Here is a 25,896-nt window from a genome sequence, read left to right as displayed (position 1 = left end):
GTAATTCAGATGTTTCGTGTCTGTTCTCCTCTAAGGGCTGGGCTCCCTGGGTGGACTAGATCTCAGAGGATGTAGCTCAATCATGGAACTCCCATGTTTCATTGCAGTGGTTCAACCAGAGAGGAGACCATGATGCATAATGGGAGATATAGTCCAGCCAGATGGCCCATACAGGAGGAAAAGGAGAATAAGAGCATGAGACACTTGAACTTTAACTCTCATGATGGACCAGGGCAGTTCAAACTTTTACAGCTTAATACTGAACTCACCCAAAATTAAATGTTTCTACTGGGTTCAACAAATGGAAATATTTTGATTCAGGACAACCCTACCCACAATGAAATATTTCATTTCAATTTTCCCAATGGAGATTCAAAAAATTTCAGCAAAATCAAAATTTTCCCACAGAAACTGAATTATCTGTCAAAAAAATCTGATGGAAAATTCCTGACCGTTTTTCATTTGCAGCAGTACTTTGAGAATGATGATGATTTTTAAAAATATTTTATGAGTAGGATATGTCAGATACAAGGAAAGCAGAAACTTGGATCCAAACTTTCAAGTGGGTCTCAACATGGCCTACATTAGAGAACATGGAGCTGGAAATTTCCACCACTTGCATCTGAAGAAGTGGGTATTCACCCACGAAAGCTCATGCTGCAGAACGTCTGTTAGTCTATAAGGTGCCACAGGATTCTTTGTTGCTTTTACAGATCCAGACTAACACGGCTACCCCTCTGATACATGGAGCTTTGTGCATTCAGAACTCACCTATATACTAGTAGCTGCACACACTGGTGAGTGGATCTGCATATGTAAAATCCATTTGTTCTATTAAGATTTTTGTGTGTGAATTCTAGCAGCGTGGCACAGAAGTGATAGATTCTGTAAAAATAGAGGATGGATTTTGATGAAAGAATCAGAGGAACTTCCTCTCCCTTGTAGTCCTTACTAAAAAAAGTGTAGTCCAGTCAACTTCAATGGGATTATTCAGATGAGCCAGTATTTCTCAACCTGAGTAAGCACTTCTCAACCTGAGTAAGTGTGGCAGAATCAAGCCCTATGTTTTTAGATAGATATTTGGAAGAAATATCAACAGAAATTAATTTTCTCAATTTTTTCATGTTTTTGTTAGAACTTTTCTTTGCAAAAATGATTTGATAATCCAGATCTGACATCTGACAACATTTCAAAACAACTGACTGAGCAGAAAAAAATAAAAGATTACCTACCATGGTACTGATTTCAATGACTGAAAGATTGGAAATGGAGGGTGGATTTTTCCTGAATTAACGATGTATTTCCAGTCAGTGCATTAGGTGCACAATATGCAATATAGTGAAATATTAACTATAAATTCAACAGGGTTGGAGATGCAGTTCCGATGATGATTACCCAAACTTCCTTTGTTTAATAACTGTGCTGGAAAATTCTCCAGGATAGATGTTTTCATGAAATTTCCAGCACTTCTTGTTCCAATCGTCTCAGAAATGTCTCAAAAATAGCCTTTATCATGTATTATGATACTTTCTTTTCTTCTGCCCAAAATGTTTGAAACCCACTAAATAAAATTTAAAAATATGGAGGCGATGGGTGTTGCCAAAGGCTTACAAAGCTTAAGAATGATTTGTGATTGGTTACGTTTTGAAATGATTGTCTTTTATTCTAACCATTTAAGTACCACCAACTATTCACATACCATTATACGGGGGTTAATCAACTTGCTGTAAATCTGAAGAAGATAATCTGAACTGGTTGGTTAAATCTGTAAGCAACTGGAGTCTCAAAAATTCCACAAGAATTGGAAATGGCAATTGTTTCTTTCATACATTAATTGGGAAAAGAATTTGCAGTCAGATGAACTCACCCTTTTCTTTTCCTAGGAATCAGAAATAGACAAGCAAGCAGATGTATGTACATCCCACACAACAAAGGAACTTTATTGGGATCACCTCAAGTCACTAGAGCCTTGATACATTTCCTTCAACTGAAGAAGCCACTGCTCAAGTGAGATATAATTATATCTTTTATTCTTCTTCTTAAAGAATTAGAAAGGACTGCAACTTCAAAGTAACAGGTATTATTGTCACTGGTAAGATAATGGTGAATTTAAAATTAAATACAATGAACGCACTGGAGCAGAGATTTAAATGAAGAATTCAGAGGCAGAGATCAGACTGAGCTAGAGTTCTGACAATGGCTAGTGAATGGCATACTGTATATTTAGTCTAAATTGGCGTGTGTGTGTGCATGAGGGGGTCAAGTCAGCTCTAATTGTGGCTTGTTTAACGAGAGAATTTAAAGAGCTGACCTCTTCCAGTGAGGAAGCTTTTCAAGATATCCCACTTTCAAATGGCTGAAGGACTCCTTCAGTAACTTTGTTTTAGCTTGATCATGCTTCTCCCCTTTTTAGAAATCATTCAGTCCATAACCACACCGCTCTGAAGATAAGTTTACAGATGTTGCCATAAAACTATAGCTACACCATGATTTAAACTGAGTTGGCCAAATTCTGCACTGACTCACACCCTGCCCAAACCCAGTGGGTCCCACAGCCTAAGATTTGGCCCCAAATCTTAACTAGAATACACAGTTATGGGTGGAGAGTCTTGAGCATTCAGAGTTGCTCTTGTTGGCACAGGAGAGAACTCATTTAATTCTATAAATATGATCAAAAATATGTCGAGACTTAAGAGAAAAAAATATATTAAAAAACCTGAAGCTGCAAAACTAGAAGAATGACTGACCCACATGTGTGACACTTCATCAACATCAGGCTTAGTTTGATGTGTGTTTCTATGACCAAACAAATCAAAGGCAAGATTGTCACTTACACTTATGTGGTCAGACAGGACAGCATGGGGCGTAAAACCCCTCACAATGCCCTGTGTGGTCTGCCTGGATTGTGACAGGGCACAGGGTTAGGGAGAGCAAGCTCCCCATAGCTGCTATTCCCGCTCGGAGTAAAATGATCGTGATAGGGCAGGGAGTGAGTGGAGCCTTGGCTTTGCCTCCCCATCATGTCTGCCAGTGCGATGAAGGCAGTAAGTTGCAGTCTTTTCAGGGTAGCAGTAATTTACTTCCTCATGGGAGCAAGGATGGGGATCAGGATAGGACTGTGACTCAATCACAATTTCTTCCTAGGGCTTCTCCTAGGACGACGTAGCTATGCATGGCCTCATACTCAGGGTAAGAGTTGGTCATAATCTAGCCTAAGCATTATCATATATATATATGATAATGCTTAGGCTAGATAATGCTTAGGCTATATATATATATATATATATATATATATATATATATACACACACACACACACACACACACACTCACACTCACACATACATACACTTACTTCATAAATTGGATACTTACTACAACTAAATTAAAACTAAATTTTTGTATAAGCCCTGATCCTGCAATTAGATCTGTGCGGGCAGATCCCATGTCTATGGGACTTGGGCGGAAGGGTCTGTCTGTACAGGATCAGAGTCTAAGTGCAGTTTTGTCAGCTATCTCAATTTTATCACAAGTCTTGTAACAGTTGGTATTTTTCTTAAAGCCCTAGTACCTGGAGTCCTATGATTCTATGAGAGCTTCAGTATTTTCTTTCTTTCTTTCTTTCTTTCTTTCTTAAAAAGTAAGCTTTTAGCCCTCATAGTTGTTAAGAAAAGCTTGAAAACATGAAGTTTAAAGGATTAACCCCCTCCCCCCTCCAAGAACTGTATTTTAAAAATCTCATGATGGGGGACTGGCTCGTGCTTTTCAACTGCTTGGAGTTGGCGATACTGCTAATGTCACTTACAGAAAATAATTTTAATAAGTAATCAACAGCAGGATCTGGGCCTAAGTCTGTACAGAAACACAGCTGGAATAATCAGCATGAATAATAATTAATAGTTATTCATTAGGGCACTACGTAAGGATGAGCATAGGCGCCAACAAATCCTGAAATCTAATCTGAGCTCTGGTACACGCTCCCCACTGTGGTCTCTAGCAAGCCATTTAACTTCTCTGCTTCAGTTCTGTTACATACATTGGGAAGTACGTTATTTACTTCATTATGCAATGTTGTGAGGATTAATTAAGATTTGTACAGCACAGTGAAGAAACGTTAAGTATTAATTGTTATCATCCCAGCTTCCACATTTACTTTGGTCATGTACAGTGAGTAACAGTACTGCTCTTTTTCTAACTTGGCTTTTATCATACCACTGAGCCTACTGTGTCATATCTCAGATTACTAGGAGATTTTAATTAATAAGCTAAAACTCATCATAAAAGTGAAAAACAGGCAGCTTTGAATATCTTTTGCAAACATCTAAAAAATAGCCTTTCCTCCAAAAGAAGTGTAACTTGAGTTTAACCTAGATAGGTGTGCAAGTGACTCAAGGATATCTTTAAAACACATCCCCAGAGCTTCTGACAAGATTGCTGGTAACCGCAAAAGAAATAATGAAAAGAATGATGAATGCCTCAAGTTTCTTTGCATCAGCCTGGGAAAACCTTCCAAGCATTAAAAACTATCTAAGCCACTAAACTCTGGATATGATATTTGATAATTATCATGATGAATATTCCAGCTCCACAGCTGACTTCAGAGATACTGACAGAATTTAGACAGAATTTATGCAAAGAACAAGTTCAGCACAGAGAGTTTTATACTGCAACCTTGTAACATAAACGCAAGTAGAATGGTCCAAAAGCTTGCAGAGCTTTACTGTTATGGAGTCAAACATAATGGTCACAAAAGTAACAAAAACTACTTACCAAGTATAAATCAGAAAAGAGAATAAAGATAATTTGTTGAAAGAAACATGAATAATTAAATAAGTTTAAATGAAAGAGGTTTTTTTAATCCTTTCCAAAGGAGGCAAATTTGACATTTTTTCCATTTAAATATAGGTGTTCTAAGTTGGTGCTGATAATAAATCCTCCATGACTACAGTATTGTAAGTGTTACTGTAGGTGAACTAATAAAAAGTTGTTGCTGAAGTTATGGCTGACAGGAGGGAGAACTGCTCAAGACTGTTACATAAATTATACTTGACAGCTTTGACTATCTAAGAGAAGCAGCATCCTGACTCTTGGCTGCCTACTAATCTGCTCACTGTATATTCATGGTAGTCCAGTTTCAACAGATCATACAGTTCTCATAGGGTGAATGCATTTAGCAACAGGAAACATTTTCAGTACTGTCTGTTTCTTGTGCAGCCAGATCTAAAAGGCACTTCTCATAGCTGGTAAGAACATGAAGGGGGCTAACTCAGCATGGACTAATTCAAAACAGGCAATAAAGGCTCTGTGCTTTATTCTAATCTCAGTTAAACCTGTGGAAATGAGAAGCATAGAATCATAGAATCTCAGGGTTGGAAGGGACCTCAGGAGGTCATCTAGTCCAACCCCCTGCTCAAAGCAGGATCAAACCCAACTAAATCATCCCAGCCAGGGCTTTGTCAAGCCTGACCTTAAAAACCTCTAAGGAAGGAGATTCCACCACCTCGCTAGGTAACCCATTCCAGTGCTTCACCACCCGACTAGTGAAAAAGTTTTTCCTAATGTCCAACCTAAACCTCCCCCTCTGCAACTTGAGACCATTACTCCTTGTTCTGTCATCTTCTACCACTGAGAACAGTCTAGATCCATCCTCTTTGGAACCCCCTTTCAGGTAGTTGAAAGCAGCTATCAAATCCCCCCTCATTCTTCTCTTCTGCAGACTAAACAATCCCAGTTCCCTCAGCCTCTCCTCATAAGTCATGTGCTCCAGCCCCCTAATCATTTTTGTTGCCCTCCGCTGGACTCTCTCCAATTTATCCACATCCTTCTTGTAGTATGGGGCCCAAAACTGGACACAGTACTCCAAATGAGGCCTCATCAGTGCTGAATAGAGGGGAATGATCACATCCCTCGATCTGCTGGAAATGCCCCTACTTATACAACCCAAAATGCCATTAGCCTTCTTGGCAACAAGGGCACACTGTTGACTCATATTAAGCTTTTCGTCCACTGTAACCCCTAGGTCCCTTTCTGCAGAACTGCTGCCCAGCCATTCGGTCCCTAGTCTATAGCAGTGCAATGCCAGTGAAGTCAGTGGAATCACACTGGTGTAAGTGAGATCTGAATCAGAGCCTCTATTCTGTGCCAGCTAACTGAAAACTTATTGCAGAAAATCATGCCATGTCTCACGGAGATGGCTGCCTCACCAAAGGGACTGAATGATGGAAACAATACAAAAGGAAAATGCAAGGAATTTAAGTAGTAAGGAATGAAAAGAGGAAAAAGGAACATAACACTATCTCAAGTGCTGATTGGACTGTAAATGATCAGCCCAGTAGCTACGCTTTATCAGAGGATAAAGTCAAACTGCACAATGACTAAAGAACAACTGCTTTCTTGACTGGTGAAGGCGGCAAGACTTGCTCAGGTGAGGGTCTCAAGTCCTAGACAAGAAGGGTCAGGTTGTATCACCTTCTCATATCCCATATTGAATGCGATCCTGGAGGGATCTGTCCTGGTCCAGTTCTATTTAGTATCTACATAAACAATTTGAATAATGGCACAGAGAGTGCACTTATAAAGTTTGAAGATAACATCAAGCTGGGAGGGATAGCAAGGGTTTTGGAGAATAGGATTAGAATTCAAAATGATTGTGACAAACTGGAGAAATGGTCTGAAATGAATAGGATGAAATTCAATAAGGACAATTTCAAAGTACTACACTCAGGAAGGAATAATCAGTTACACAAATACAAAATGGGAAATGACTGCCTAGGAAGGAGTACTGCAGAAAAGGATCTGGGGGTTAAAGTGGATCATAAATGAAGTGGATCAACAATACAATGCTGTTGCAAAAAAGCGAACATCATTCTGGGATATATTAGCAGGAGTGTTTTAAGCAATACACTAAAAGTAATTCTTCACTTTACTCAGCACTGATAAGGCCTCAACTAGAGTACTGGGCACCAGACTTTGGGAAGATGTGGACAAACTGGAGAAAGTCAAGAGAAGAGAAACATCATGATTAAAGGTCTAGAAAACTTGACCTACATAGAAAGATTGAAAAAATTGAGTTTGTTTAGTCTGGAGAAGAGAAGACTGCGGTGGGACATGATAACAGTCTTCAAGTATGTAAAAGGTTGTTATAAAGAGGGAGGTGATATATTGTTCTCCTTAACCACTGAGGACAGGACAAGCAGTAACGGGCTGAAATTGCAGCAAGGGAAATTTAAGTTAGACATTAGGAAAAATCTTCCTAACTGTAACGGTAGTTAAGAACAGGAACAAGTTACCTCAAGAGTTTGTGGAATCTCCATCAACCGTATCTGCTCTAACCCCGCAGACAGAGACCAACACTTAGAAAATCTCCACCAAGCATTCTCAAGACTACAGTACCCACATGAGGAAATAAGGAAACAGATCAACAGAGCCAGATGTGTACCCAGAAGCTCCTACAAGAAGAAAAGAGAGAAGATGGCCATCACATACAGTCCCCAGCTCAAACCCTCCACCCGCATCATCAGGGATCTACAACCCATCTGGACAATGATCCCACACTTTTCACAGGGGGGGGGGGGCAGGCAGTCTCGCCCACAGACACAACCCCAACCTGAAGCATATTCTCTCACCAGCAACTGCACACACCACATAGTAACTCTAGCTCAGGAACCAAACCAACAAAAAAAACTCTGCTCATGCCCCACACATATCTCCACACCAGCACCCACCATCACATCACACCAACCAGACACACACACCACCACCCATTCACCTCACCGCACACCCACCAATGTATATATGCCATCATGCATGCCAGCCCCTCTGCTATGTACATCTGGAACAACTGGACAGAAAAAAAAAGGAAAAAAAAAAAAATGAAATCAGACATTAATCATAATAATAAAAAATAAAAACAGTAAAAACTCACTTCCAACAACCTCAACCATTTGCAGACAAGGTGGCCATCACAAAAAAAAAAAAAAAAAAAGAACAGAAGAGAAACTGCTGAGAGAGATTGCCAATTTTATTTTTTTTTTTCAGTTTACAGTTAAACAAAGACTGAAGAAACACTGCATAATCACAGAACAGTTCTCCTCTCCTCTTTTTCTCCTCCTCTCACTCACAGCTGCCTCAGCCTGATCCCTCCTCCCTGATCCCTCTCTATCTCTTCTTCTCTTCTTGCTGGCTTGCTTCTTGCCCTTATATATAAACTGCTGGCCCTGGAAATTTCCACTATTCACATTCACTCAGCTTCTCATGCTGCAAAACATGCAAAAACAAGGTTGTTCAGGATTCTTTGCTGCTCCATCACTTGAGGTTTTTAAGAACAGGTCAGAAACATCTGTCAAGGATGGTCTAGATCAGGGCCAGCTTTAGGCCTATTCCCCTGAATTGGGCCCCGTGCTTAAGAGGGCCCCACGCCCTAAAGGAGAGCGCCTAACTTTTTTATTTTTACTCACCAGGTGGTGGTCCGGGTCTTTGGCGGCAGGTTCTTCACTCGCTTCGGGTCTTCGGCGGCATTTCGGCAGCAGGTCCTTCAGTGCCACGGAAGACCTGGAGCGAGTGAAGGACCTGCCACCGAAGTGCCGCTGAAGACCCGGACCACCGCCAGGTATTCGAATCAGGCCTCGCACTTAATAAAGCCGGCCCTGGTCTAGATTAAGAGTGCCCATCCTATGATCCGTAGGCCATACATGGCCCATCAGAGCATTTCATAAGGTCCACAGCCTGCTTCAACACAATATACTAACAGCTGATTCGTTAGCATTTTGTCATGTTTACATCATTGAGTTTACAAAACTGTGTAAATAGACAAGACTGTACATAGAAACAACCTATTTAAATACATACAAAACAAGTTGAACTTAAAATATAAATCAACACAGAGGACTTTAAATCTTATTAAAATATATGGAATCCATTTGGCCCACACAAGGTTGCACTTAGGTTTATGTGGTCTTCCTGTGTAATAAGGTTGGGCACCACTGGTCTAGAATAATACTTAGTCCTGCTTCAGTGCAGGGGACTGGACTAGATGACCTATCATGAGTCCTAAATTTCTATGATTTCTACAATTTCTATGTCAGTCGGTAAAAACTTCATTAATACTAGAGCTGAATAAGTAATCTTAGGGCCAGACTGTGCCTATCTTACTCACATTGGTAGATAGTTACTCACACTGAAGACAACAGAGGTCAGTCTACTCCTATAACTGCTCCCCCGTCTGCAGACAGGAACCACAGCATACCCCTTAATGAAAAATCACCTCCTTTTCTTCTCATAACCGAATGGCAAAATTCTTGAATTTATTATTTTAAATTCTTTGCAATGGGAACTTTGCCTGAATAAGGACAAAGAATTGAGGAAGAACTTCATGATTTGGCTTAATAAGAAGACAGCACACACACTTTTCTTTGTTGTGTATTTTCATTGGAAGCACTTTATCATTCCCCTCTCCCTAATCCAAATGGTTTGTTTAAATTAGCCAAAGAAACAGATATATGGGCCCCATGCATGTCCCATTGAAGTCAATGGTATGGGATCAGGGTTATGATGTATATCTGTTAGCACAACTAGGTCCCAAGTAATAGTTACAATATTACAGCCTAAAAATTTTAGAGCATTATCAAAACCGCAGTCTTTATTTCGTGTTGAAAGCTTTCTGAGGAAAAACTAAACATGGTAAGGAAGTTGATAAAAGAAACATGATCTGATAAACAAGTCTATGTATAAAAACAAAGAATCACTAATTTTTGTCCCTCCTCCCGCTCCATCTTTTTCTTTCAGCTGCTAGATGCACTGTAGTGGCAATACCATGAATCCAGAGGGGCTTTTCAGCTACAAGGCACTTGCTACCACAGCTAATTGGAGAAGAAAAAACCTGCTTCTAGGGAGGAGACATGTTCTTTTGTAACCAGACAGCAGAATAAAGACACACATACTGTACATCTTTCTCAAAATACTGGCTTAGGGCCTGATCCAAAGCCCACAGAAAGACTTTCATTGCCTTCAGTGGGCTTTGGATCACAGCCATCTTTAAGAACTGAGTGTCTAGTTGTGGTTTTAACTGTACTGAATAAAAAGGTAATGGTAAAATGCGACTGGCAGATTAGGTACAAAAACTAAGGGCCAGGTTCTGTCACCCTCACCTGCATTAAGCAGTACCTTACTTGGCAAGTAGTCCTATTGAAATCAGTGGAACTCTTAATGGAGTAAGGTATTAGTTAATATGAGCAAGTGTCAGAATTGGGCTCTAAATAAATGTGGACTCTCATCCTTTATAAAACAGGAGGAAAAGCTCCTCATTATTAATGACCTGCTCTTGCGACTCGTACTTATGCTAAGTTGTATCCTACTTAGATAGTGTTCTCATTGATTGTATTTAATCCCAGCATGTTCTGAGGTAAAATATGATGCAGATGTATAAATTAACAGGACAAACTCTGCTTCACTAGTGAGTCCTGTTTACCATGGACCCAACTTTACCATGCTTATAATAATTACCCGAGACATTGAGGAGTCAGTGGGACGGCCACTGGCTATCAATCCTGACTCATTTGCTGTGCTGCCCTGACTACAGGCCAGAGTCATAGATTATTCAGTGCTCTGCTAATTCCCTGACTGTGGGTGACGTCCACTGATGTAGGGAGGCAGGGCAGCTTCCCACTGAGCCAGAGGGAGAGGACCACCGCTAATGCACTACATTGCCACAGTAGCACTAATCAGATTTCACACGGAGCTCAAAATCTAGCATCCTGTCTTACCAGCAAATAACTTGCATATGAAAAAAACCAATGTGGTTACACAAATCTGGCTGAGGGCAGAATATAGCCTACTGTTCTAATATATGGAGCATGGATATGTTCAGGCAGAAATTTGATGTACATTTTATGGAAGGTGACTTAGTTCTTGTTTGAGTCTTTCTGAGCCCATTGTTTTCCAACTATTCTAATACTTTAAATAGTTTTCCTTTTAAAAACCCTTATACTAAATTATTAGCTATAACATGTGGAGAGAACTGAAGCTTGGCGATGCAGCTCATGACAGCTGTGAAGCTGATATGTAATAATGTTATGAACGCTGCATGTGACCTGGTCTGTGAGGGGAAGTCATTGTCTAGAGAGGGTAATGGAATGTTTATTATGTGTCTGTGTAAGCTACTGAACTGTCTCTATGCCCAGAGTCTGGATCAGGCCTTTTTCCCTCTGGGCTTCATTTACTGGTGGTGCTGGCAATCTTCAGCAAAATCCCCAGAATAAACAGTTCAACATTAATCCAACAGCTGCACAATTCCCCTGATCCCGGGCTTCCTTGCCAGAGCTTACATGCCACTGGCAGCTCTTTCTCAGTCCCTCTAGAGGCTGTCTGCCTGAAAATCGCTTCCCCCCCCCACTCCCAGAGCCAACCTGCTTCCTATAGCAAGCCTCCTCAGTTCAACCTTTATAGGTATCACCTGACCTCTTCCCTGCTGGGTCTGGTTATCCCCTCTACCAAACACTGGTCCTTAATGGCACTCTGCCTCAGAACAGAGCTGGCTAGCCCCAGGCCCACTAGCTCTAAAAGGGCCAGCCTCTAATACTTGGATTCAATGGGGTCTGTACAGGAAGACAACAAAATAGCTTCCCAGATAAGAACACCGAAGCACATACTTAAAAGACAGTGGCATCCTTCCAGGCTCTAGGGGGAAGTGACACAGCTCTTTTGTCAGGCTAGGAGTCTAGAGATCAAAAGGGTTATAAAGAGTTTAAAAGTTGTCTTGATCCCTGCAAAGGGTGGTGAGTCACCAGGAGCTGTCCAGGGAGCATCAGTGAGCTTTGACAGGGAGACAAGCTGACAGAAAGAGGCTTTGTGGGACAGTGTATAGGAAGCTAGTTCTTCCTCTGTCCCCACAAGGAAGATGGTTAAACACCTGGTAAGCCAGACACATGTGTAGTGGGTTATATTGTTTTTATGATACATTTTCTAGAAATGCTTCTGTTCTAAATAAATGTTATTTTACTTTAAGGAGGCTGTTTGGTCTCTAATTACCATGGCCATTGCCCCCAGAGAGCACAGAACTGCAGGGCCTGAGCCTAAAGCTATGCCTATACTTATGGCGGCATGTAGACAACAGACGCTACATATGTAGGTACGTGCCACAGGCTGCATCCACACTTTTCACTGTGGTGTTGTAGGAGCAGGATTTTATAATGTCCATTAGAATTAATGTATGGTTTGATTTCATCCTGTCAGTCACCCTTTTTTGAATAGCAGAAAGGAATGACAGACCAGAACAATCCTTCTCACTGATTATGGTTACCTTTTGTTTTAGGATAAGTTATAATGTCTACTATGGTTTTCTATATGCATTACAAATTAGGCACTCTAGTTAAATATACATTTCTTTGCTTTAAGGTTTTAGTAAGAAAGAGACATGATCTTGTACTGTATCTATTGGGCCTGAAGCCACAGTGTGAATTGTTTTACTTATAAGATTTAACAAGGCTTGATTTACAATGTATTCTGCTAAATATACAATACTGCTGTCTGTATACCTTTGAACGTTTCTGTAAGAGATTGTTTGTGTGAATAAGGAATGCATGTACCAGGAAAAGATAAGGTGTGAAAGCCATCACAAATGTCCAGATGGTCAAGAAGAAGTGAGAGACTTGGAAAGACCAGGAGACAACCAGAACATCCATTGTATCTGATGCTAAACGCTTAGCAGTATTGACGACCTCAGAGGTGAGGCAGGCACCCCCAAAGGTGAGACAACAAATAGGAGATAATGATGGGAAGCCCGACAATAACCATCAAATAATAACACCACTTAAGGACTAATGATTACAGGATGACATTGCAAAATGCATGGACTCAAATGGGAATTTACAACTATAAAGCTGGGGTGTTTTGCCATGGAACTATGGGTTCAGTCCTGCAAAGCCTCGGAGCATTGGATCGCAACCGACAAGAGCCCAGCTCCACACTCATGCTCAATCTAACTGGCCATTAGATTGACTTGAGCCACAACAGACTGGCAACTATAAACATCACTGCAGGACTGTGTGTGTGTGTGTGTGTGTGTGTGTGTGTGTGTGTGTGTGTGTGTGTGTGTGTGTGTGTGTGTGTGTGTGTGTGTGTGTGTGTGTGTGTGTGTGTGTGTGTGTGTGTGACTGAAAAGCATATGTTAACTGTTGTATTTTCAATAAATGCTGCATACTTGCTTTCCTCTATAAAGATCCCGTGTGCTTTGTATGAGCATAACAGTGTGTTGCTACACATTGCAGTGAAAGGCTCCATCAGCTCTTTGTTGCAGGACACAGCAGGACACTACACTGCAAAAGCGTAGACATGGGAGGGACTGCTTGGGTGTGTAGAGAGCCATATGGAGTTGTGCCTCACAGTCTATTTATAACAGCGCTAGTTGGGCGTGCAGTGTGTGTACTCACACCACAGCTATAAGTGTAGATATACCTTTAGTCAGGCCAGCTGAGGCAACTGTGGTTAGTACCTAGACACTGCCAGCTAGGACCCAGTCAGAGTGGGGGAATCACATAATTGATATGCTGTGATGGCCCATGGCCTGAGACTGTGTGTGTGTGGGGGGTGTGCACTCAATAGGAATCAGAAGGCAGTTTGCCTGGTAACTGAGACAGTGCTAAGTCATTGTGTTTGCATACACTAACTTTTAGAGTCTAAACCCACTGACAATGTCCTTTGAAGGCTGTTTAATATGCCTGTTGAGCACAACTTTTTTCCTTATTTTTTTTCTGCTGTGAATGTGTGACCAATTCAAACACAGTGGGCTGTCTTTGTATCTCCCTGTCTTCTGCTACAGCTTTGTGAGGTTTCTGCACTGCACTTTGTGAGGAGCTTGTCAGCCAGCCCCAGTAGCTGTTTTTTACAAACAAATTCATGACAAAGAGGAAGAAAACATGAACAATAGACAAGCACGACAGAGAATCAGACAGGATTTTGGTAGCCTCACTGTAAGCTGGAGAGGTGCGGTGATTAGGTGTTCCTCTCCCTGACTTTCTCCCTCCAACTTCCTCAGTTAGTTCCAGGTCAGGCACTTTTAATCTTCTCACTAGTTTTCCCATCAGCCATTCCTCTTGCAGCAACTTTTAACGAAGGGTGGGGGGAGAGACATGCAAGGAGGCAAGAAAAGGACCTGATGTTTTAGCTAGAGCAAACTTTTCTCTTCACTTGGTCCCTGCTGTTTATATACTTCCCTCACCAAACATTTTCCTGAGCAGGCATCTGAAAGGGAATGAGTCCTATATCCCTCTATCAGATATGATTATTGTATCGAGTAGGCAACGGCCTTTCTTACAAACAACAAAAACACACCTAAAATACTCACACGCTTCTATTCAGCCCTTTTGTATTTTACAGACAAATAAAATCAACAGGGTTTACAATTTTACCTTTGTCCTCCCCTCTTTCTATTCACCTAGACAAGAACAAAAGGTTTTATGTAAGGTCAAAGGAAAAGACAACAAGGAAGAAGAAAAAAAGGAAGTGAAGAAAAGAGGTGACTCATGGTTGGCCAGCAAAGAAAAAGGCAGAAGAAATTTTTCTTTGTTCCTCATTCAGAGTGAAGTTAGAATGACATTGAAAGCTGCAGGGTGATAGTTACTGCCTTAAAGAGTGATGTAGTTGCAGTAATACCCAATAACTACCAAACTCTTTCATGCTCACATATAACAGTCAATTAATCTCCCAGTTCATAGATGAAAACCCTTATGACTATGTAAATATAATCGGGGGGGGGGGGGGGGAGAAGGAGAAGTTCCCATCCAATAAAACTTTAAAAGCTCCAGAAGTCTTGAACATCACTCAGAAGAAACACAAGCTAACTAGCTGAGGAAAGTGGTCCTTAGGTTTAACCTGAAAAGTACAGACCTTCCCACTGACGTATTCTTCTACCCCTTCCACACCCTTCCCAAACAAACAAGGCCTTTCACAGGAGAATTTTAGAAAAGAAGCCAGTCCAGGGTCTACTGATTACAGTATGACGCTACTAAGAACTGGATGCCTCTCTTGGCTTTCCATGGTTTGCAAACCTCATGAACTATTGTTTTGGTTTGCGGGATTCACTGAAGTAGTTTGAATTTTGGGCCTTCCACCACATCTATAATTTAAAATCTTTTCTCACCTCCTCATTCTCCAATTTTTTTTGAGAAAAAATCTAACTAAAGGGAAGCCAGTACATGTTATTTATCTTTTCATCAGAATTTTTCTGATCATTTGTCACAGTCTTTGTTTTTCACTCTTCCTACTCTGTGCTCCAGTTTAATCCTTTTTAAAAAAATTGGATATCTTCTCAATTCCAAGTGAAACAGGAACTCAAAAATAATGAAATATGCACCAAACTTGCAAATGCTTGACCTCAAGTGGGTCCAAATTTAGGCAGAAAGCATTTTCCCAATCCTAGTGATGAAATTGTTAGTTCCTCACATTCTCTCCTGTAACTTATTCTGTGCTAGTAGAGTTCACATTTTCAGATCAGGAAAGATAACAGCTTTAAATGACAGAAACTGGGCCAAATTAATCCCTGGTGACTCACTGATATCAATGTCATTATCATAGGGATGAACATGGACCAATACCTATAAATGTTATTGTTCGTATACTGTCTATCTTTTAATGAATGTTTTAAATACCATCATCAGACATATATGATTTGGGAAACAAACCCCTGCCACTGGTTTAATGCGCTTAGAGAAAAATAATAAATGCTTAAATAAACATTACTAGAAAAAACAAACAAAATAGATTATTTAAAACATCATACATGGAAAACATATTAAAGTACACACTATGTTTTAAAAAGAAAAGGAGACAGTTAAAGGAATCACAGTCTTTTCGTGTGTTGGAGGTATGTAGATAAAAATTTACAATTAGGTAAACTCAAAAGAACTTAGCCTCGTAGGAGCAAATATGCAAAATCTTGTTTTATATATAAATCATGTTCACTTTGTAGGTAAACAAATGTGGGGATGAGGAACAGACACTTTGGGTCAAATTTCAGTGGGATTACCTATCCCTTAATCATCAGGCAATTCATTTTAAATATTTACATGTATTAAATATGCCCTGGTTGATAAAATATACTATGTAGTTTTAGCTTTTATATCCTACAGCGCAATATGGAACAATATTATAAACTTTAACAACAAGAAAGGAACCACTGGGTGATTTATATATGGTAAAAAACAGACTCTTACCGACATCCCAAGTAGTGGGATTATTCTCTTCCATCTCCTTTTTTCCAATGACATACCAAATGCATGCCATCCAATGAGCAAGCAATGCAAACATAGACATGAGAAGTGTGAGGACAATTGTGCTGTGCTGGGAATAACGATCCAGCTTCTGAAGAAGACGTAAAAGACGCAGCAATCGGACAGTCTTTAGGAGGTGGACAAGGGACACCTAGGAGAATAGATGAAGCAAAAGAATCTTCAGCACTGGTGAAATAAACTAGACAAAGTCATGGTTTAGTGGAAGGAAGTTCTCTCCCCTTCAAGTTCTATGAAATTTCCTTTCCACATGCACACACAACTTGGTTACTCAGTGCATATGTTGAGCTAAGGTTTAGACTCACAAGTTCAAACAGTGGCTAAGCCAGTACATTTTTAAAAAACTGAGTGTGTATTGTTTATTTGACTGCAGCCAAACTGATTTCAAAACACAGATGGCCTCAATCTTTGGCCTTGCTTTGTGTGCAGCCTGAGGCCTTGGGTTTCACTTTAGGCAAACCCCTCAACCAAAAAACAAAATGAGCTAGACTAACCAAATTTCACGTGGCTCCAAGAAGAAACAAAGTGCCCCATTTTTGTAATAGTTTTTGATTACTGCCAACAAAGAGCCAGACAGTATGATTAAATAAACCACACTGGGCCAAAGTCAATAGCGTTACATGTGGGATAAAAATGACTCAGTAACTAAGGCCTGGATAAAAAGGTGGTGAGTGGTTTCTCCCAAGGTGGATATTAGATAAAAACATGGCATGTAGTTTGTGCATTGGAAGCAAGAGTGCGCGACAGATATTTTGCAGGACAGAGACCAGAGAGAACATTACAGGCTCTGATATGTTATTCAAGCACACTATTGTGTTAGGGATGAGAGCAGTGATAGGAGGAGTTATTGCTCCATTGCAAAGGAGAGCTCCATAAGGGATTATGCCTCAGAGAAGGTCCTTGTACTATTTCCACATGATACAGCTTCTTGCTTCAGAGAATGCAATGTGAATTAATCTGATTTTATATTTTTCAGTGGATGCAGAAACCAAATAACTTCCAGGAATTGTGAAAATTTGACTCAAGCTTTTAAACTTCCTGCCAAATCCAGAGAATCTTCCAGGCCTTCTGCTAACATTTTACATTTCTTATCATCTGTCATTACTATTTACATTTATTTCATGTAGTCATAGGAATCTATACATTTTTAAAGACTCATTCTGAGTCTGTCTTCTGTTGGCTGAAACACACAAATCAAACTGCATATCTCCCTCTAGTACTTCCAGAACGTTTGGATATCACAGTAATGGGTGCTATAAAAAACATCAGCAAATCTTTTCATTTTTGACCATTGTTTTCTTATATTAATCCCAGTATGAACAGAAGCCTTTTTGGTTCAATCAACAAAAGTTGACATTCTAAAAGGTTAAATAAAATGGCTCAGTTCACTCAAAACTAGGCCTAGTTTGGCTGATAAAGTTCGCAACCTGGGCTGAGTTAGGAATGACTAATGAAACCCCAAACCAGCCATGGGCTTTATTCTATTCCCAGTTACACCTGTGCAAATCCATTGAAGTTAGGGTGACCAGATGTCCCAATTTTATAGGGACAGTCCCGATTTTTGGGTCTTTTTCTTATATAGGCTCCTATTACCCCCCACCCCATCCCGATTTTTCACATTTGCTGTCTGGTCACCCTAACTGAAGTCAATGAAGCTATTTAAATTTACACTGGTGTTACTGACAGCAGAATATGGCCCAATAGACTGATGTGGCACCACTATAAAACATTAACAACTAATCCTTGATATTGATTTACACTGAATGCTTCATTATCCCCTGAACTTTTTACCGGTGCCTTCATTGCCCATTATTTTAATTATCCCTCAAGAACCTTTGCTCTTTCTCCCATGCTGCCCCCTATACAATGGAGGAAAAATCCACAAAACCACTACAGTATACTCCTTTAAAATCCTTCCTTAAAAACACAGCGCTGCAATCAGTAATATCTGACAACAGCTAGGCAGTCTGTGTGCATACTGAGACTGCTATTTATTATACCAAACATACATTTCACTGTCCCCATGTCCTCCTCCCTTCCTTGCATTTACTTGTTTTAGCCATCTCTTGTCATGTGCTAAGGAGTCAGGGGGATTACTCATGTTTGTAAAGTTAAGCATGTGAGTAAGTCTTTGTAGGACTGTGGTTGACAGCTGTAAAAATCTTTGGGTCAAGAACAGTCCTTTTTGTTATATGTATGTACAGTGCCTAGCACAATAGAACCCCTACCTCCAATTGGGGCCTGTAGGCACTACCATAATACAAGCAAATAATGATAATATAGCGGAGATATAGATGCTTAAATTCAGACATAACCATAACTACGGCATGGCAAAAGTTCTGTTAAGATTAAAAAAAAATCCCCAGGCATAAGTCATGTTGCTAAAAAAAAATGCTGATTTCCATGTTCATTCATAGGTAAATTGTGACTAAATTCTGAACTTTGACCTCCTTTTTTTTTATAAAAACAAAGTGAACACTACTGGATAATAAACAATAGATGAAACAACACAACATTTCTTTTTATGATGTCTAGAAAAATTTCATTTTTCTACTTGGGCTAAAAAAACCCACATCTTGAAATTATGTGAAAATAAATTTGCACATAAGCATAATAAATCTTGTATAATTACACTGAATATTCTCATTAGTTATTCCAAGTTTTTTTCTTCTATTGTGTTCAATCTGTCATTGAAAGATCTCAGATGAAAGCAGGCAGCTTTATTTTCTCTATAATAAATTTAGAAAGACAAAGTGAAGAATCAGCACTCATACTTGTGCCAGGGTAAATTTGCTTTGTCCATAAATACAATGCTAGCTGAATTTCTACATTCAGTTAATCAATTTAGACTAGCTGGGTTAACCTTTTCTGTTGCAATGACATAAAGACAAGAGTTAAGCAAAAGGCAGCATAAGCTGAAAAAATAGCAGGCTTCAGTGCCTCGAACTACTGAGGAGATTAGGGATGAGAAATGAAGTTGCTAAATTTGATACAAAGTTGGGATGGAATTCTCTTGACTCTAATCTAATCACCAGGATGGCCAGCAGGAGGCACCACTGTGGTGAGTCACGCCCTGTCACAGTCACTCTACACCTGGGGGTATGTCTACACTACAGTCCCCATATATCAGCCTCATTTAGACTGAGTCCCTGGCTGTCTCTATCATCTCTTCCTCTCTTCTTCAGGGACTGGCTTCCCTTTTCTTCCTTCCTTCTGCCTTTTTCTCCTCTCTATTCCCCAGTGCAACAAACCTTTTACTTAACTAGATATCACCACCACTAGCTCTTTTGGGTCTTCTCTCAAACTCTACCAGGCAACATGTCATCAATAAGTAGCTTCCATCAGATACCCACTCAAGGGTAACATACATACTACAGCTACTGCATCCAGTCATCTGTTTCTACTATGGTCACTTTTTAGTGCTGCCTCAGTAGCCATCATTGTATTCTTTTCCTAGACCCTATTCCAAAAAGAAGAAAGAAAAGAAAAAAAACGGGTGTGTGTGTGGTGGGGGAGGGGAGAGGGACGGAGGAGGGGAAACCCATACCAAACTTCCATTTCCTCTCTCAGAGAAACTCCACAGTTAGCTACTAGTTGCTCGAAATTTTGCTAGTGAGAGGCTTTTAAAACTAGGCCAACTCTGCCCACTTGTTAAGGGATACCGGCAAACCCTGAATCAAGCCAGACATCTAGAACAAATCACTCCAAAAAAAAAAAATCAAGACTGCACCTCCAGCACTGAACACAAAACCACCACTCTCCTTTCAGGCCAAACTCCCACAGAAACTCTGTTAGCTGTTCACCTTGCACCAGGGATAGTCATTTACCCTAGAACAAATGGTGTGCAAAATGAGTGTAGAATACTACTACTGGTGTAATATTCAGATTTCTGATTTGGTAGCACTTAACACCAATTTTGCACAGAGGTAAATAACTATACAAAGTGCAAAGCAGATAAAAACATGGAGGTGTTTGGGGAGAAAGTGAGTGCACAAGATTAAAAAGTCTTAGGTCTCTCAAAACTAGAAAGGCCACTGCATAATAGAGAGAATTCAGAAAAGAGATACAAATATGATTAAGGATCTGAATAGACCGACTTAAATGAGAAGATAAGGCTGGCCAATTCTCTGCCATGATATGCTCCTTTTGCTCAATTGAGGTAGTACAAAGGGAGTGAAACCCTCCCATAACTCCCCTGCTGGGGATACTTAGTGTGACCAGATGTCCCGATTTTATAAGCACAGTCCTATACAGGCTTTGTCTTATATAGGTGCCTATTACCCTCAAACCCCTGTCCTGATTTTTCACACTTGCTATCTGGTCATCCTAGGGATAACCCTGAGATGGCAGCATCCCCCAGCCGGCACAGAATCAACACACCTAGCTCCTACAACTCCCTTTTTGCAACCCTGGTGCAAGGGGTATGTGAAGGGTGGGGACTAAGTGGACAAGTCCTTGGGTCAGGCTCCACAATGCACAAGCCAATGGAGCTGGGTCAGGACAAGGGTGGAAATGTAAGCTGCACCTTGTAAAAGGATGAAACATCTTATTTCATCCCTGGAGCAACTGAGGAGCTGTGACTATGAGTCACAATTACTTCCTGGGGCAACACAGCTATACACTGTCCCTTACTCAGGGCTCAAAGCCATGGCTCACTACCTATCTTATGGAGAATCACTGGGAGGACTATTTCAGCCACCTACTAAGTTATTAGTTACTGTAATATTGTCCACCGCAAACAAATGATAAAAGACATGATAGGAAGGACAGATAATAATAAATAATAAAATAATAATAATAATAAATGGAGATATACCTATCTCCTAGAACAGGAAGGGATCCTGAAAGGTCATCAAGTCCAGTCCCCTGCCTTCACTAGCAGGACCAAGTACTGATTTTGTCCCAGATCCCTAAGTGGCCTCCTCAAGGATTGAACTCTCAACCCTGGGTTTAGCGGGCCAATGCTCAAACCACTCGGATTAGATCTGAACTAATCAAATTATTATAGCATTTGTATTACTGTGTCGTCTTTAACAGAAAAATTAATTGTTGGAAAATGGTTCTTCCCCACAGAATTCATTATGATAAAGATCCTCCCCCCCCCGATGCCAAAAGTATGAGTTTTAAAGGAAACATTTTATTCAGATTACAGTACAGACTAAAATAGTGATTGTTCCCTTTTTAAAAATAATCCTTGAAGAAAAGGCTTTAGAATGGCTCATTCAGAAAAAAGTTGCAATGTAAATTTGTGACTGGAAATAAAATTCATTGACATTCATGTTGGTTGGCACAATTATAATGCATTGAGCTAAACTGGATTGGTAGCTTAATGCACTAGTATGCCTACTGGTTGTAAAAACTGTGATATGAAAACCTGGACCCATTGATTGAGCTGGGATTAAAATTACAGCACAAGCATCAGACTGTCTGTTCTTAACATGCCAGATGGGCTGAGAAGGGAGGTTAGCTAAGGAGAGAGAATTAAAAGAAAATAAAAATGAAGAATGTATTTTATAGAAGAGGGTTCCAACACGGGTCAACCAATTCAGTTTAAATAAAACTTTGCTACATGTGAAAGTCACCATAAATTAAATGAAATTCTCCATTTGTGGCAGATATGATAATGAAGATTATTGACAGCTATTTCAATCTGAATTTTGTTTATGAATTAATATGTAAATATTGTATTTTATTATATTTTTTGTTCATGCAAAGATATGCATTAATTAAATTAAATTAATTTCATGGGCTTGGCTAGTTTTGCTCTCTAATCTATTCTACCCTCAACCTACATGTGTAATTCTCAATCACCAACAAGAGATGTGTGTGTCCATTCCTGGAAGGACAAAATCCTAAGAACTACAAAATGCTAAGCATTAAGCACCCAGTCCTCTTATGTGCAAAACCCACAGGAATGGAAAATCTCTGCTAAAATCTTTCCAAAGTTAAATATTGAGTTTCTGGTGAATGCTCTACTCTAAGCATAAGTTTATAACCACGTAACAAGTAAAGAGTCTAAATCTGCCACAAGAACTGCAGGCAAATTCTATTGAAACCAGGCCCTCTGCTGAGGATATAGCCCTCACCCTGGTCCTGTCCAGCTCTCTTCTCCCCCCTGGGCCTCTCCATCTGTATGGAACACACCTTCTCAAAGAAATCGGGGAAGAGGTACTGAGTAGAAATTGATGATCTGAAGAGGATTAACTTCCATGTGGACTTCCGAAATGATGAACACAGTTTGCCCTTGGCTACATTGGTAAGTAAGGCATTTTCAGCACCTAATTCAGATGTATCCATTGCTGACCCCAGTTGCCAGCACTGGTTAATTTTGCTAAAATTGGTAAGGCTATAGAGACTTGCAGTTTAGGAAAGAGCGGAATTTCTCATTTAAAAACAAACAGGAAAAAGTCTCAGAAAAGACCATTTTTACACTCTCTTTATACATTACAAAGAAGCAAAAAAGTCACAAGCTCAATTTATTTTGTCTTCACATTCTATCTTTAATACTGCTCAAAATTCTTCTTTGTCTGGCTGACATTTTGTCACTTGGGTAAGAGCCCAACTCACTGTTACATTGTCAGAGGACACTTTGGCTCTGCTTAGTAATTTCCTACAGGCCAAATTCTGATCCCTTTACTCTGGTTTAGTAGCACCTTGCTCCACCAGAAGTCCCACTGAATTCAATAGGACCAATTCCTCACTGATGGTCTTCTTGTCAATTTGATGCCTATGGCTGAGCTGTTAAATATGTTTCAACAACTGCATTTGATTTATCCCTTTAGTACCTTAGGCCAAAACATTTCACAGTGCTGAAAGAGAAAACTAATTGCAAATAATAAAAATGTAAGATTGGAAAGGACCTCAAGAGGTCATCAAGTCCACCTCCTGTGATGAGGCAGCACCGAGTGACCATAAGCCATCCTGACAGGTGTTTCTCCAACCTGTTCTTAAAATCCTCCAGTTATGTGGATTCGAAAACCTCCTCAGGAAGCCTATTCCAGAAAGTTATTCCTATATATTTAACCTAAATCATCTTTGCTGCAGATTAAGTCCATTACTTCTTGTCCTACATTCAGTGGACATGGAGAACAATTGATCACTGTCCTCTTTTAACATCCCTTGATATTTGAAAACAGTTTTCAGGTCTTTTTTTTTTCCCCTCAAGATTAAACATGTGCATTTTTCCCCCTTTCCTCATAGGTCAGGTTTGCTAAACCTTTTATCATTTTTGTTGCTTTCCTCTCCAGTTAGTCCCATCTTTCCTAAAGTGTGGCCCCAGAACTAGACACAATACTCCAGCTGAGGCCTCACCAGTGCTGAGTATAGCAGGACAATCACCTCCTGTGTCTTAGGGATGACACTACTGTTAATACCCCCAGAATATTAGCCTTTTTTGCAATTACATCAGATTGTTGACTCATTCAATTTATGGTCTATAAACCCAGGCCAGTTTCAGCACTACTAGTTATTCCCCATTTTTTAGTTGTGCATTTTATTTTTCCTTCCTAACTGAAGTATTTTGCACGTCTTTACTGAATTTCATCTTGTCAATTTCAGATCAATTCTCTAATTTGTTAAGGTTACTTTGAATTCTAATCCTATTTGCCAAAGTGCTTGCAACCCCTCTCAGCTTGATGTCCTCTGCAAATTTTATAAGCACACTCTCCACTCCATTATCCAAGTCATTAATGAAAGTACTGAATAGTACCTGACCCTGGAATGACCCTTGAGGGACCCTACTAAATATACCCTCCTCGTTTGACAGCCAACAGTTGATGACTACTCTTTCAACCAATTCTTTCAACTAGTTGTGCACACCCCCTTATAGTAATTTATTCTAGACTGCATTTCCCTAGTTTGCTTATGAAAATATAACAATTCCCCCTCCCCACTGAAAAAAAGCTGATTTGCAAAAAAATGGCCCCTTGAGATAAACATTGTTAATAGAATGCAAGTGTAGTACTCACCACAGTGACATTAAAAGCATAAAGGAGATCAAAGGGAAGTGCAGCAATTAAATCAATGATGAACCAGGTAGTCACATAGTGGATACAAATAGATCTTGCTTCAAATATAACTTGGCCAGACTTGCTGACATAGGTTGTTCGGAAATTTAAAATAATATCTGCTTGACAAAGAGAAGAAACAGAGTTAGACACAGGTACTTCCTGCTTCAGATGGACTGCAGTGTCAATCAGGACAGTAAGTCTATTTTCCAAATGCTTGGTAAGAAAGACACAGGGTCATATTTTGAAGTCCTTACTCAGTTTTCCTTTAATCCTTACTAAGGGCCTGATCCTACAAACACTTATGTACTTGCCTAGTCTCATTGAACCAGTCACAGGAGTAAAGTTACTCATATGTCAGTGTATAAAGTAGTGGGCCCGAGGAAATTATTTGCATCGATTTCAAAGAGAGCTTTTATTGAATAAAAAAAAAATAAAGAAAAGGCTCTGAATCCAAACCTAATATTTTTCTTTAATGGATCACATAGTTTCATTGTAATAACTGTGCCCGTCACTGAGAAAAATGAAGCAACAATGCATGTAACTCAATTACTTTAAAATATTATTTTATTAATTACAGGTGAAAAACAATTTTTTAATTTTAAAAAAATTTAATTTATTACAACTTTCTGTTATAACTGCCCAACACAGGATTCCAAAAGAAATATCCTCTTCAACAGTAAGCCCTTGTTTAAAATAGAAAAGTGCTGAGCCATCTGAAAAGAACTGGCTGGTGGGGTACGTTGGAGAGATATCAGAAGCAATATGAATTATTTGGTGGCTTGTGCACTTTGTGTGTTTCCTTTTCATTGTTTAAGGCTGCATGTCTGTCAACACAGATATTATTTTGACATGGCATGCTAAAACACATTCCATTTCAAATAAAAGTTCAGATCTTGACAGTTCAGTCTCAAATTATTTTCACTTCCCAAAAGACGAGGGCCATATCTTGCCCTCGAGCTATGCACATAGCTCCTACTGATGCCAATGAGAGCTACTGGTAATAACGTCTACTGATCTCAAAGGAGCACTGCCACAGATTTAGGGTATTATTATTATTTTATTTTTACAGCACCAGAAATGTGCATAGTGCTTTAAGAATTCTGAGAAGTCTCCCATAAAAGAGAAGTGTGTGGCCCCAGGTACAAAGGGACAGTGGGGTGGCAGGGCTGGGTTTCTCCCTGTGAAGACAAAGGGATACAGGGTGGCTTATCTCTGTGGCCTAGTAGGCTAGACCTCAATGGGTTTTCTTTGATGTTTAGGTTCTGTAGACAATCTCCATATGTCAGTCCACTACGAACAAACTAAATTACACAGGTATGCTCACTTTTATTGTCAAGTCAAAAAAACCACAGAATACCAGTGGTTAGTATCTCTTGAGTTATCAGGCAATTTTGCTCTGAAATATCAGTATTTCCTTTCCCTATATACATGTAGCTTGTGTATTGGGTAGGGCAGTTTTGAAACAAAATTGCACAAACCAAAAAAACTATATGAAAAAGTTATAAAGATAGGCTGTAAGTATGTCTCGAATTTTATGGTTCATACTTACATACTCAGTACTCTCCCCCCCACACACACTCACACCTCATATTCCCCCTTCCCACAAT

At 39.8% G+C, this 25,896-nt stretch overlaps 1 protein-coding gene across 6 annotated transcripts in view; it reads right to left on the bottom strand.

The window, feature by feature from the left end:
* KCNH8 (potassium voltage-gated channel subfamily H member 8) overlaps positions 1–25,896 on the bottom strand; it is a 337,777-nt gene that overhangs the window by 104,393 nt on the left and 207,488 nt on the right. For all 6 annotated transcript variants that reach the window (XM_039525054.1, XM_039525058.1, XM_039525057.1 and 3 more), the window contains 2 exons: positions 24,248–24,405; positions 16,206–16,413 (listed from right to left, as the gene is read on the bottom strand). In XM_039525054.1, coding sequence (XP_039380988.1) covers positions 16,206–16,413; positions 24,248–24,405 — 366 coding nt within the window. The remainder of the gene's footprint in view (positions 1–16,205; positions 16,414–24,247; positions 24,406–25,896) is intronic.

The sequence above is a fragment of the Mauremys reevesii genome, linkage group 2, assembly GCF_016161935.1.
Source record: "Mauremys reevesii isolate NIE-2019 linkage group 2, ASM1616193v1, whole genome shotgun sequence".
NCBI lineage: Eukaryota > Metazoa > Chordata > Testudines > Geoemydidae > Mauremys > Mauremys reevesii.
Note: the sequence above shows the minus strand (reverse complement) of the source record. Positions and strands in the feature narration are given on the sequence as shown.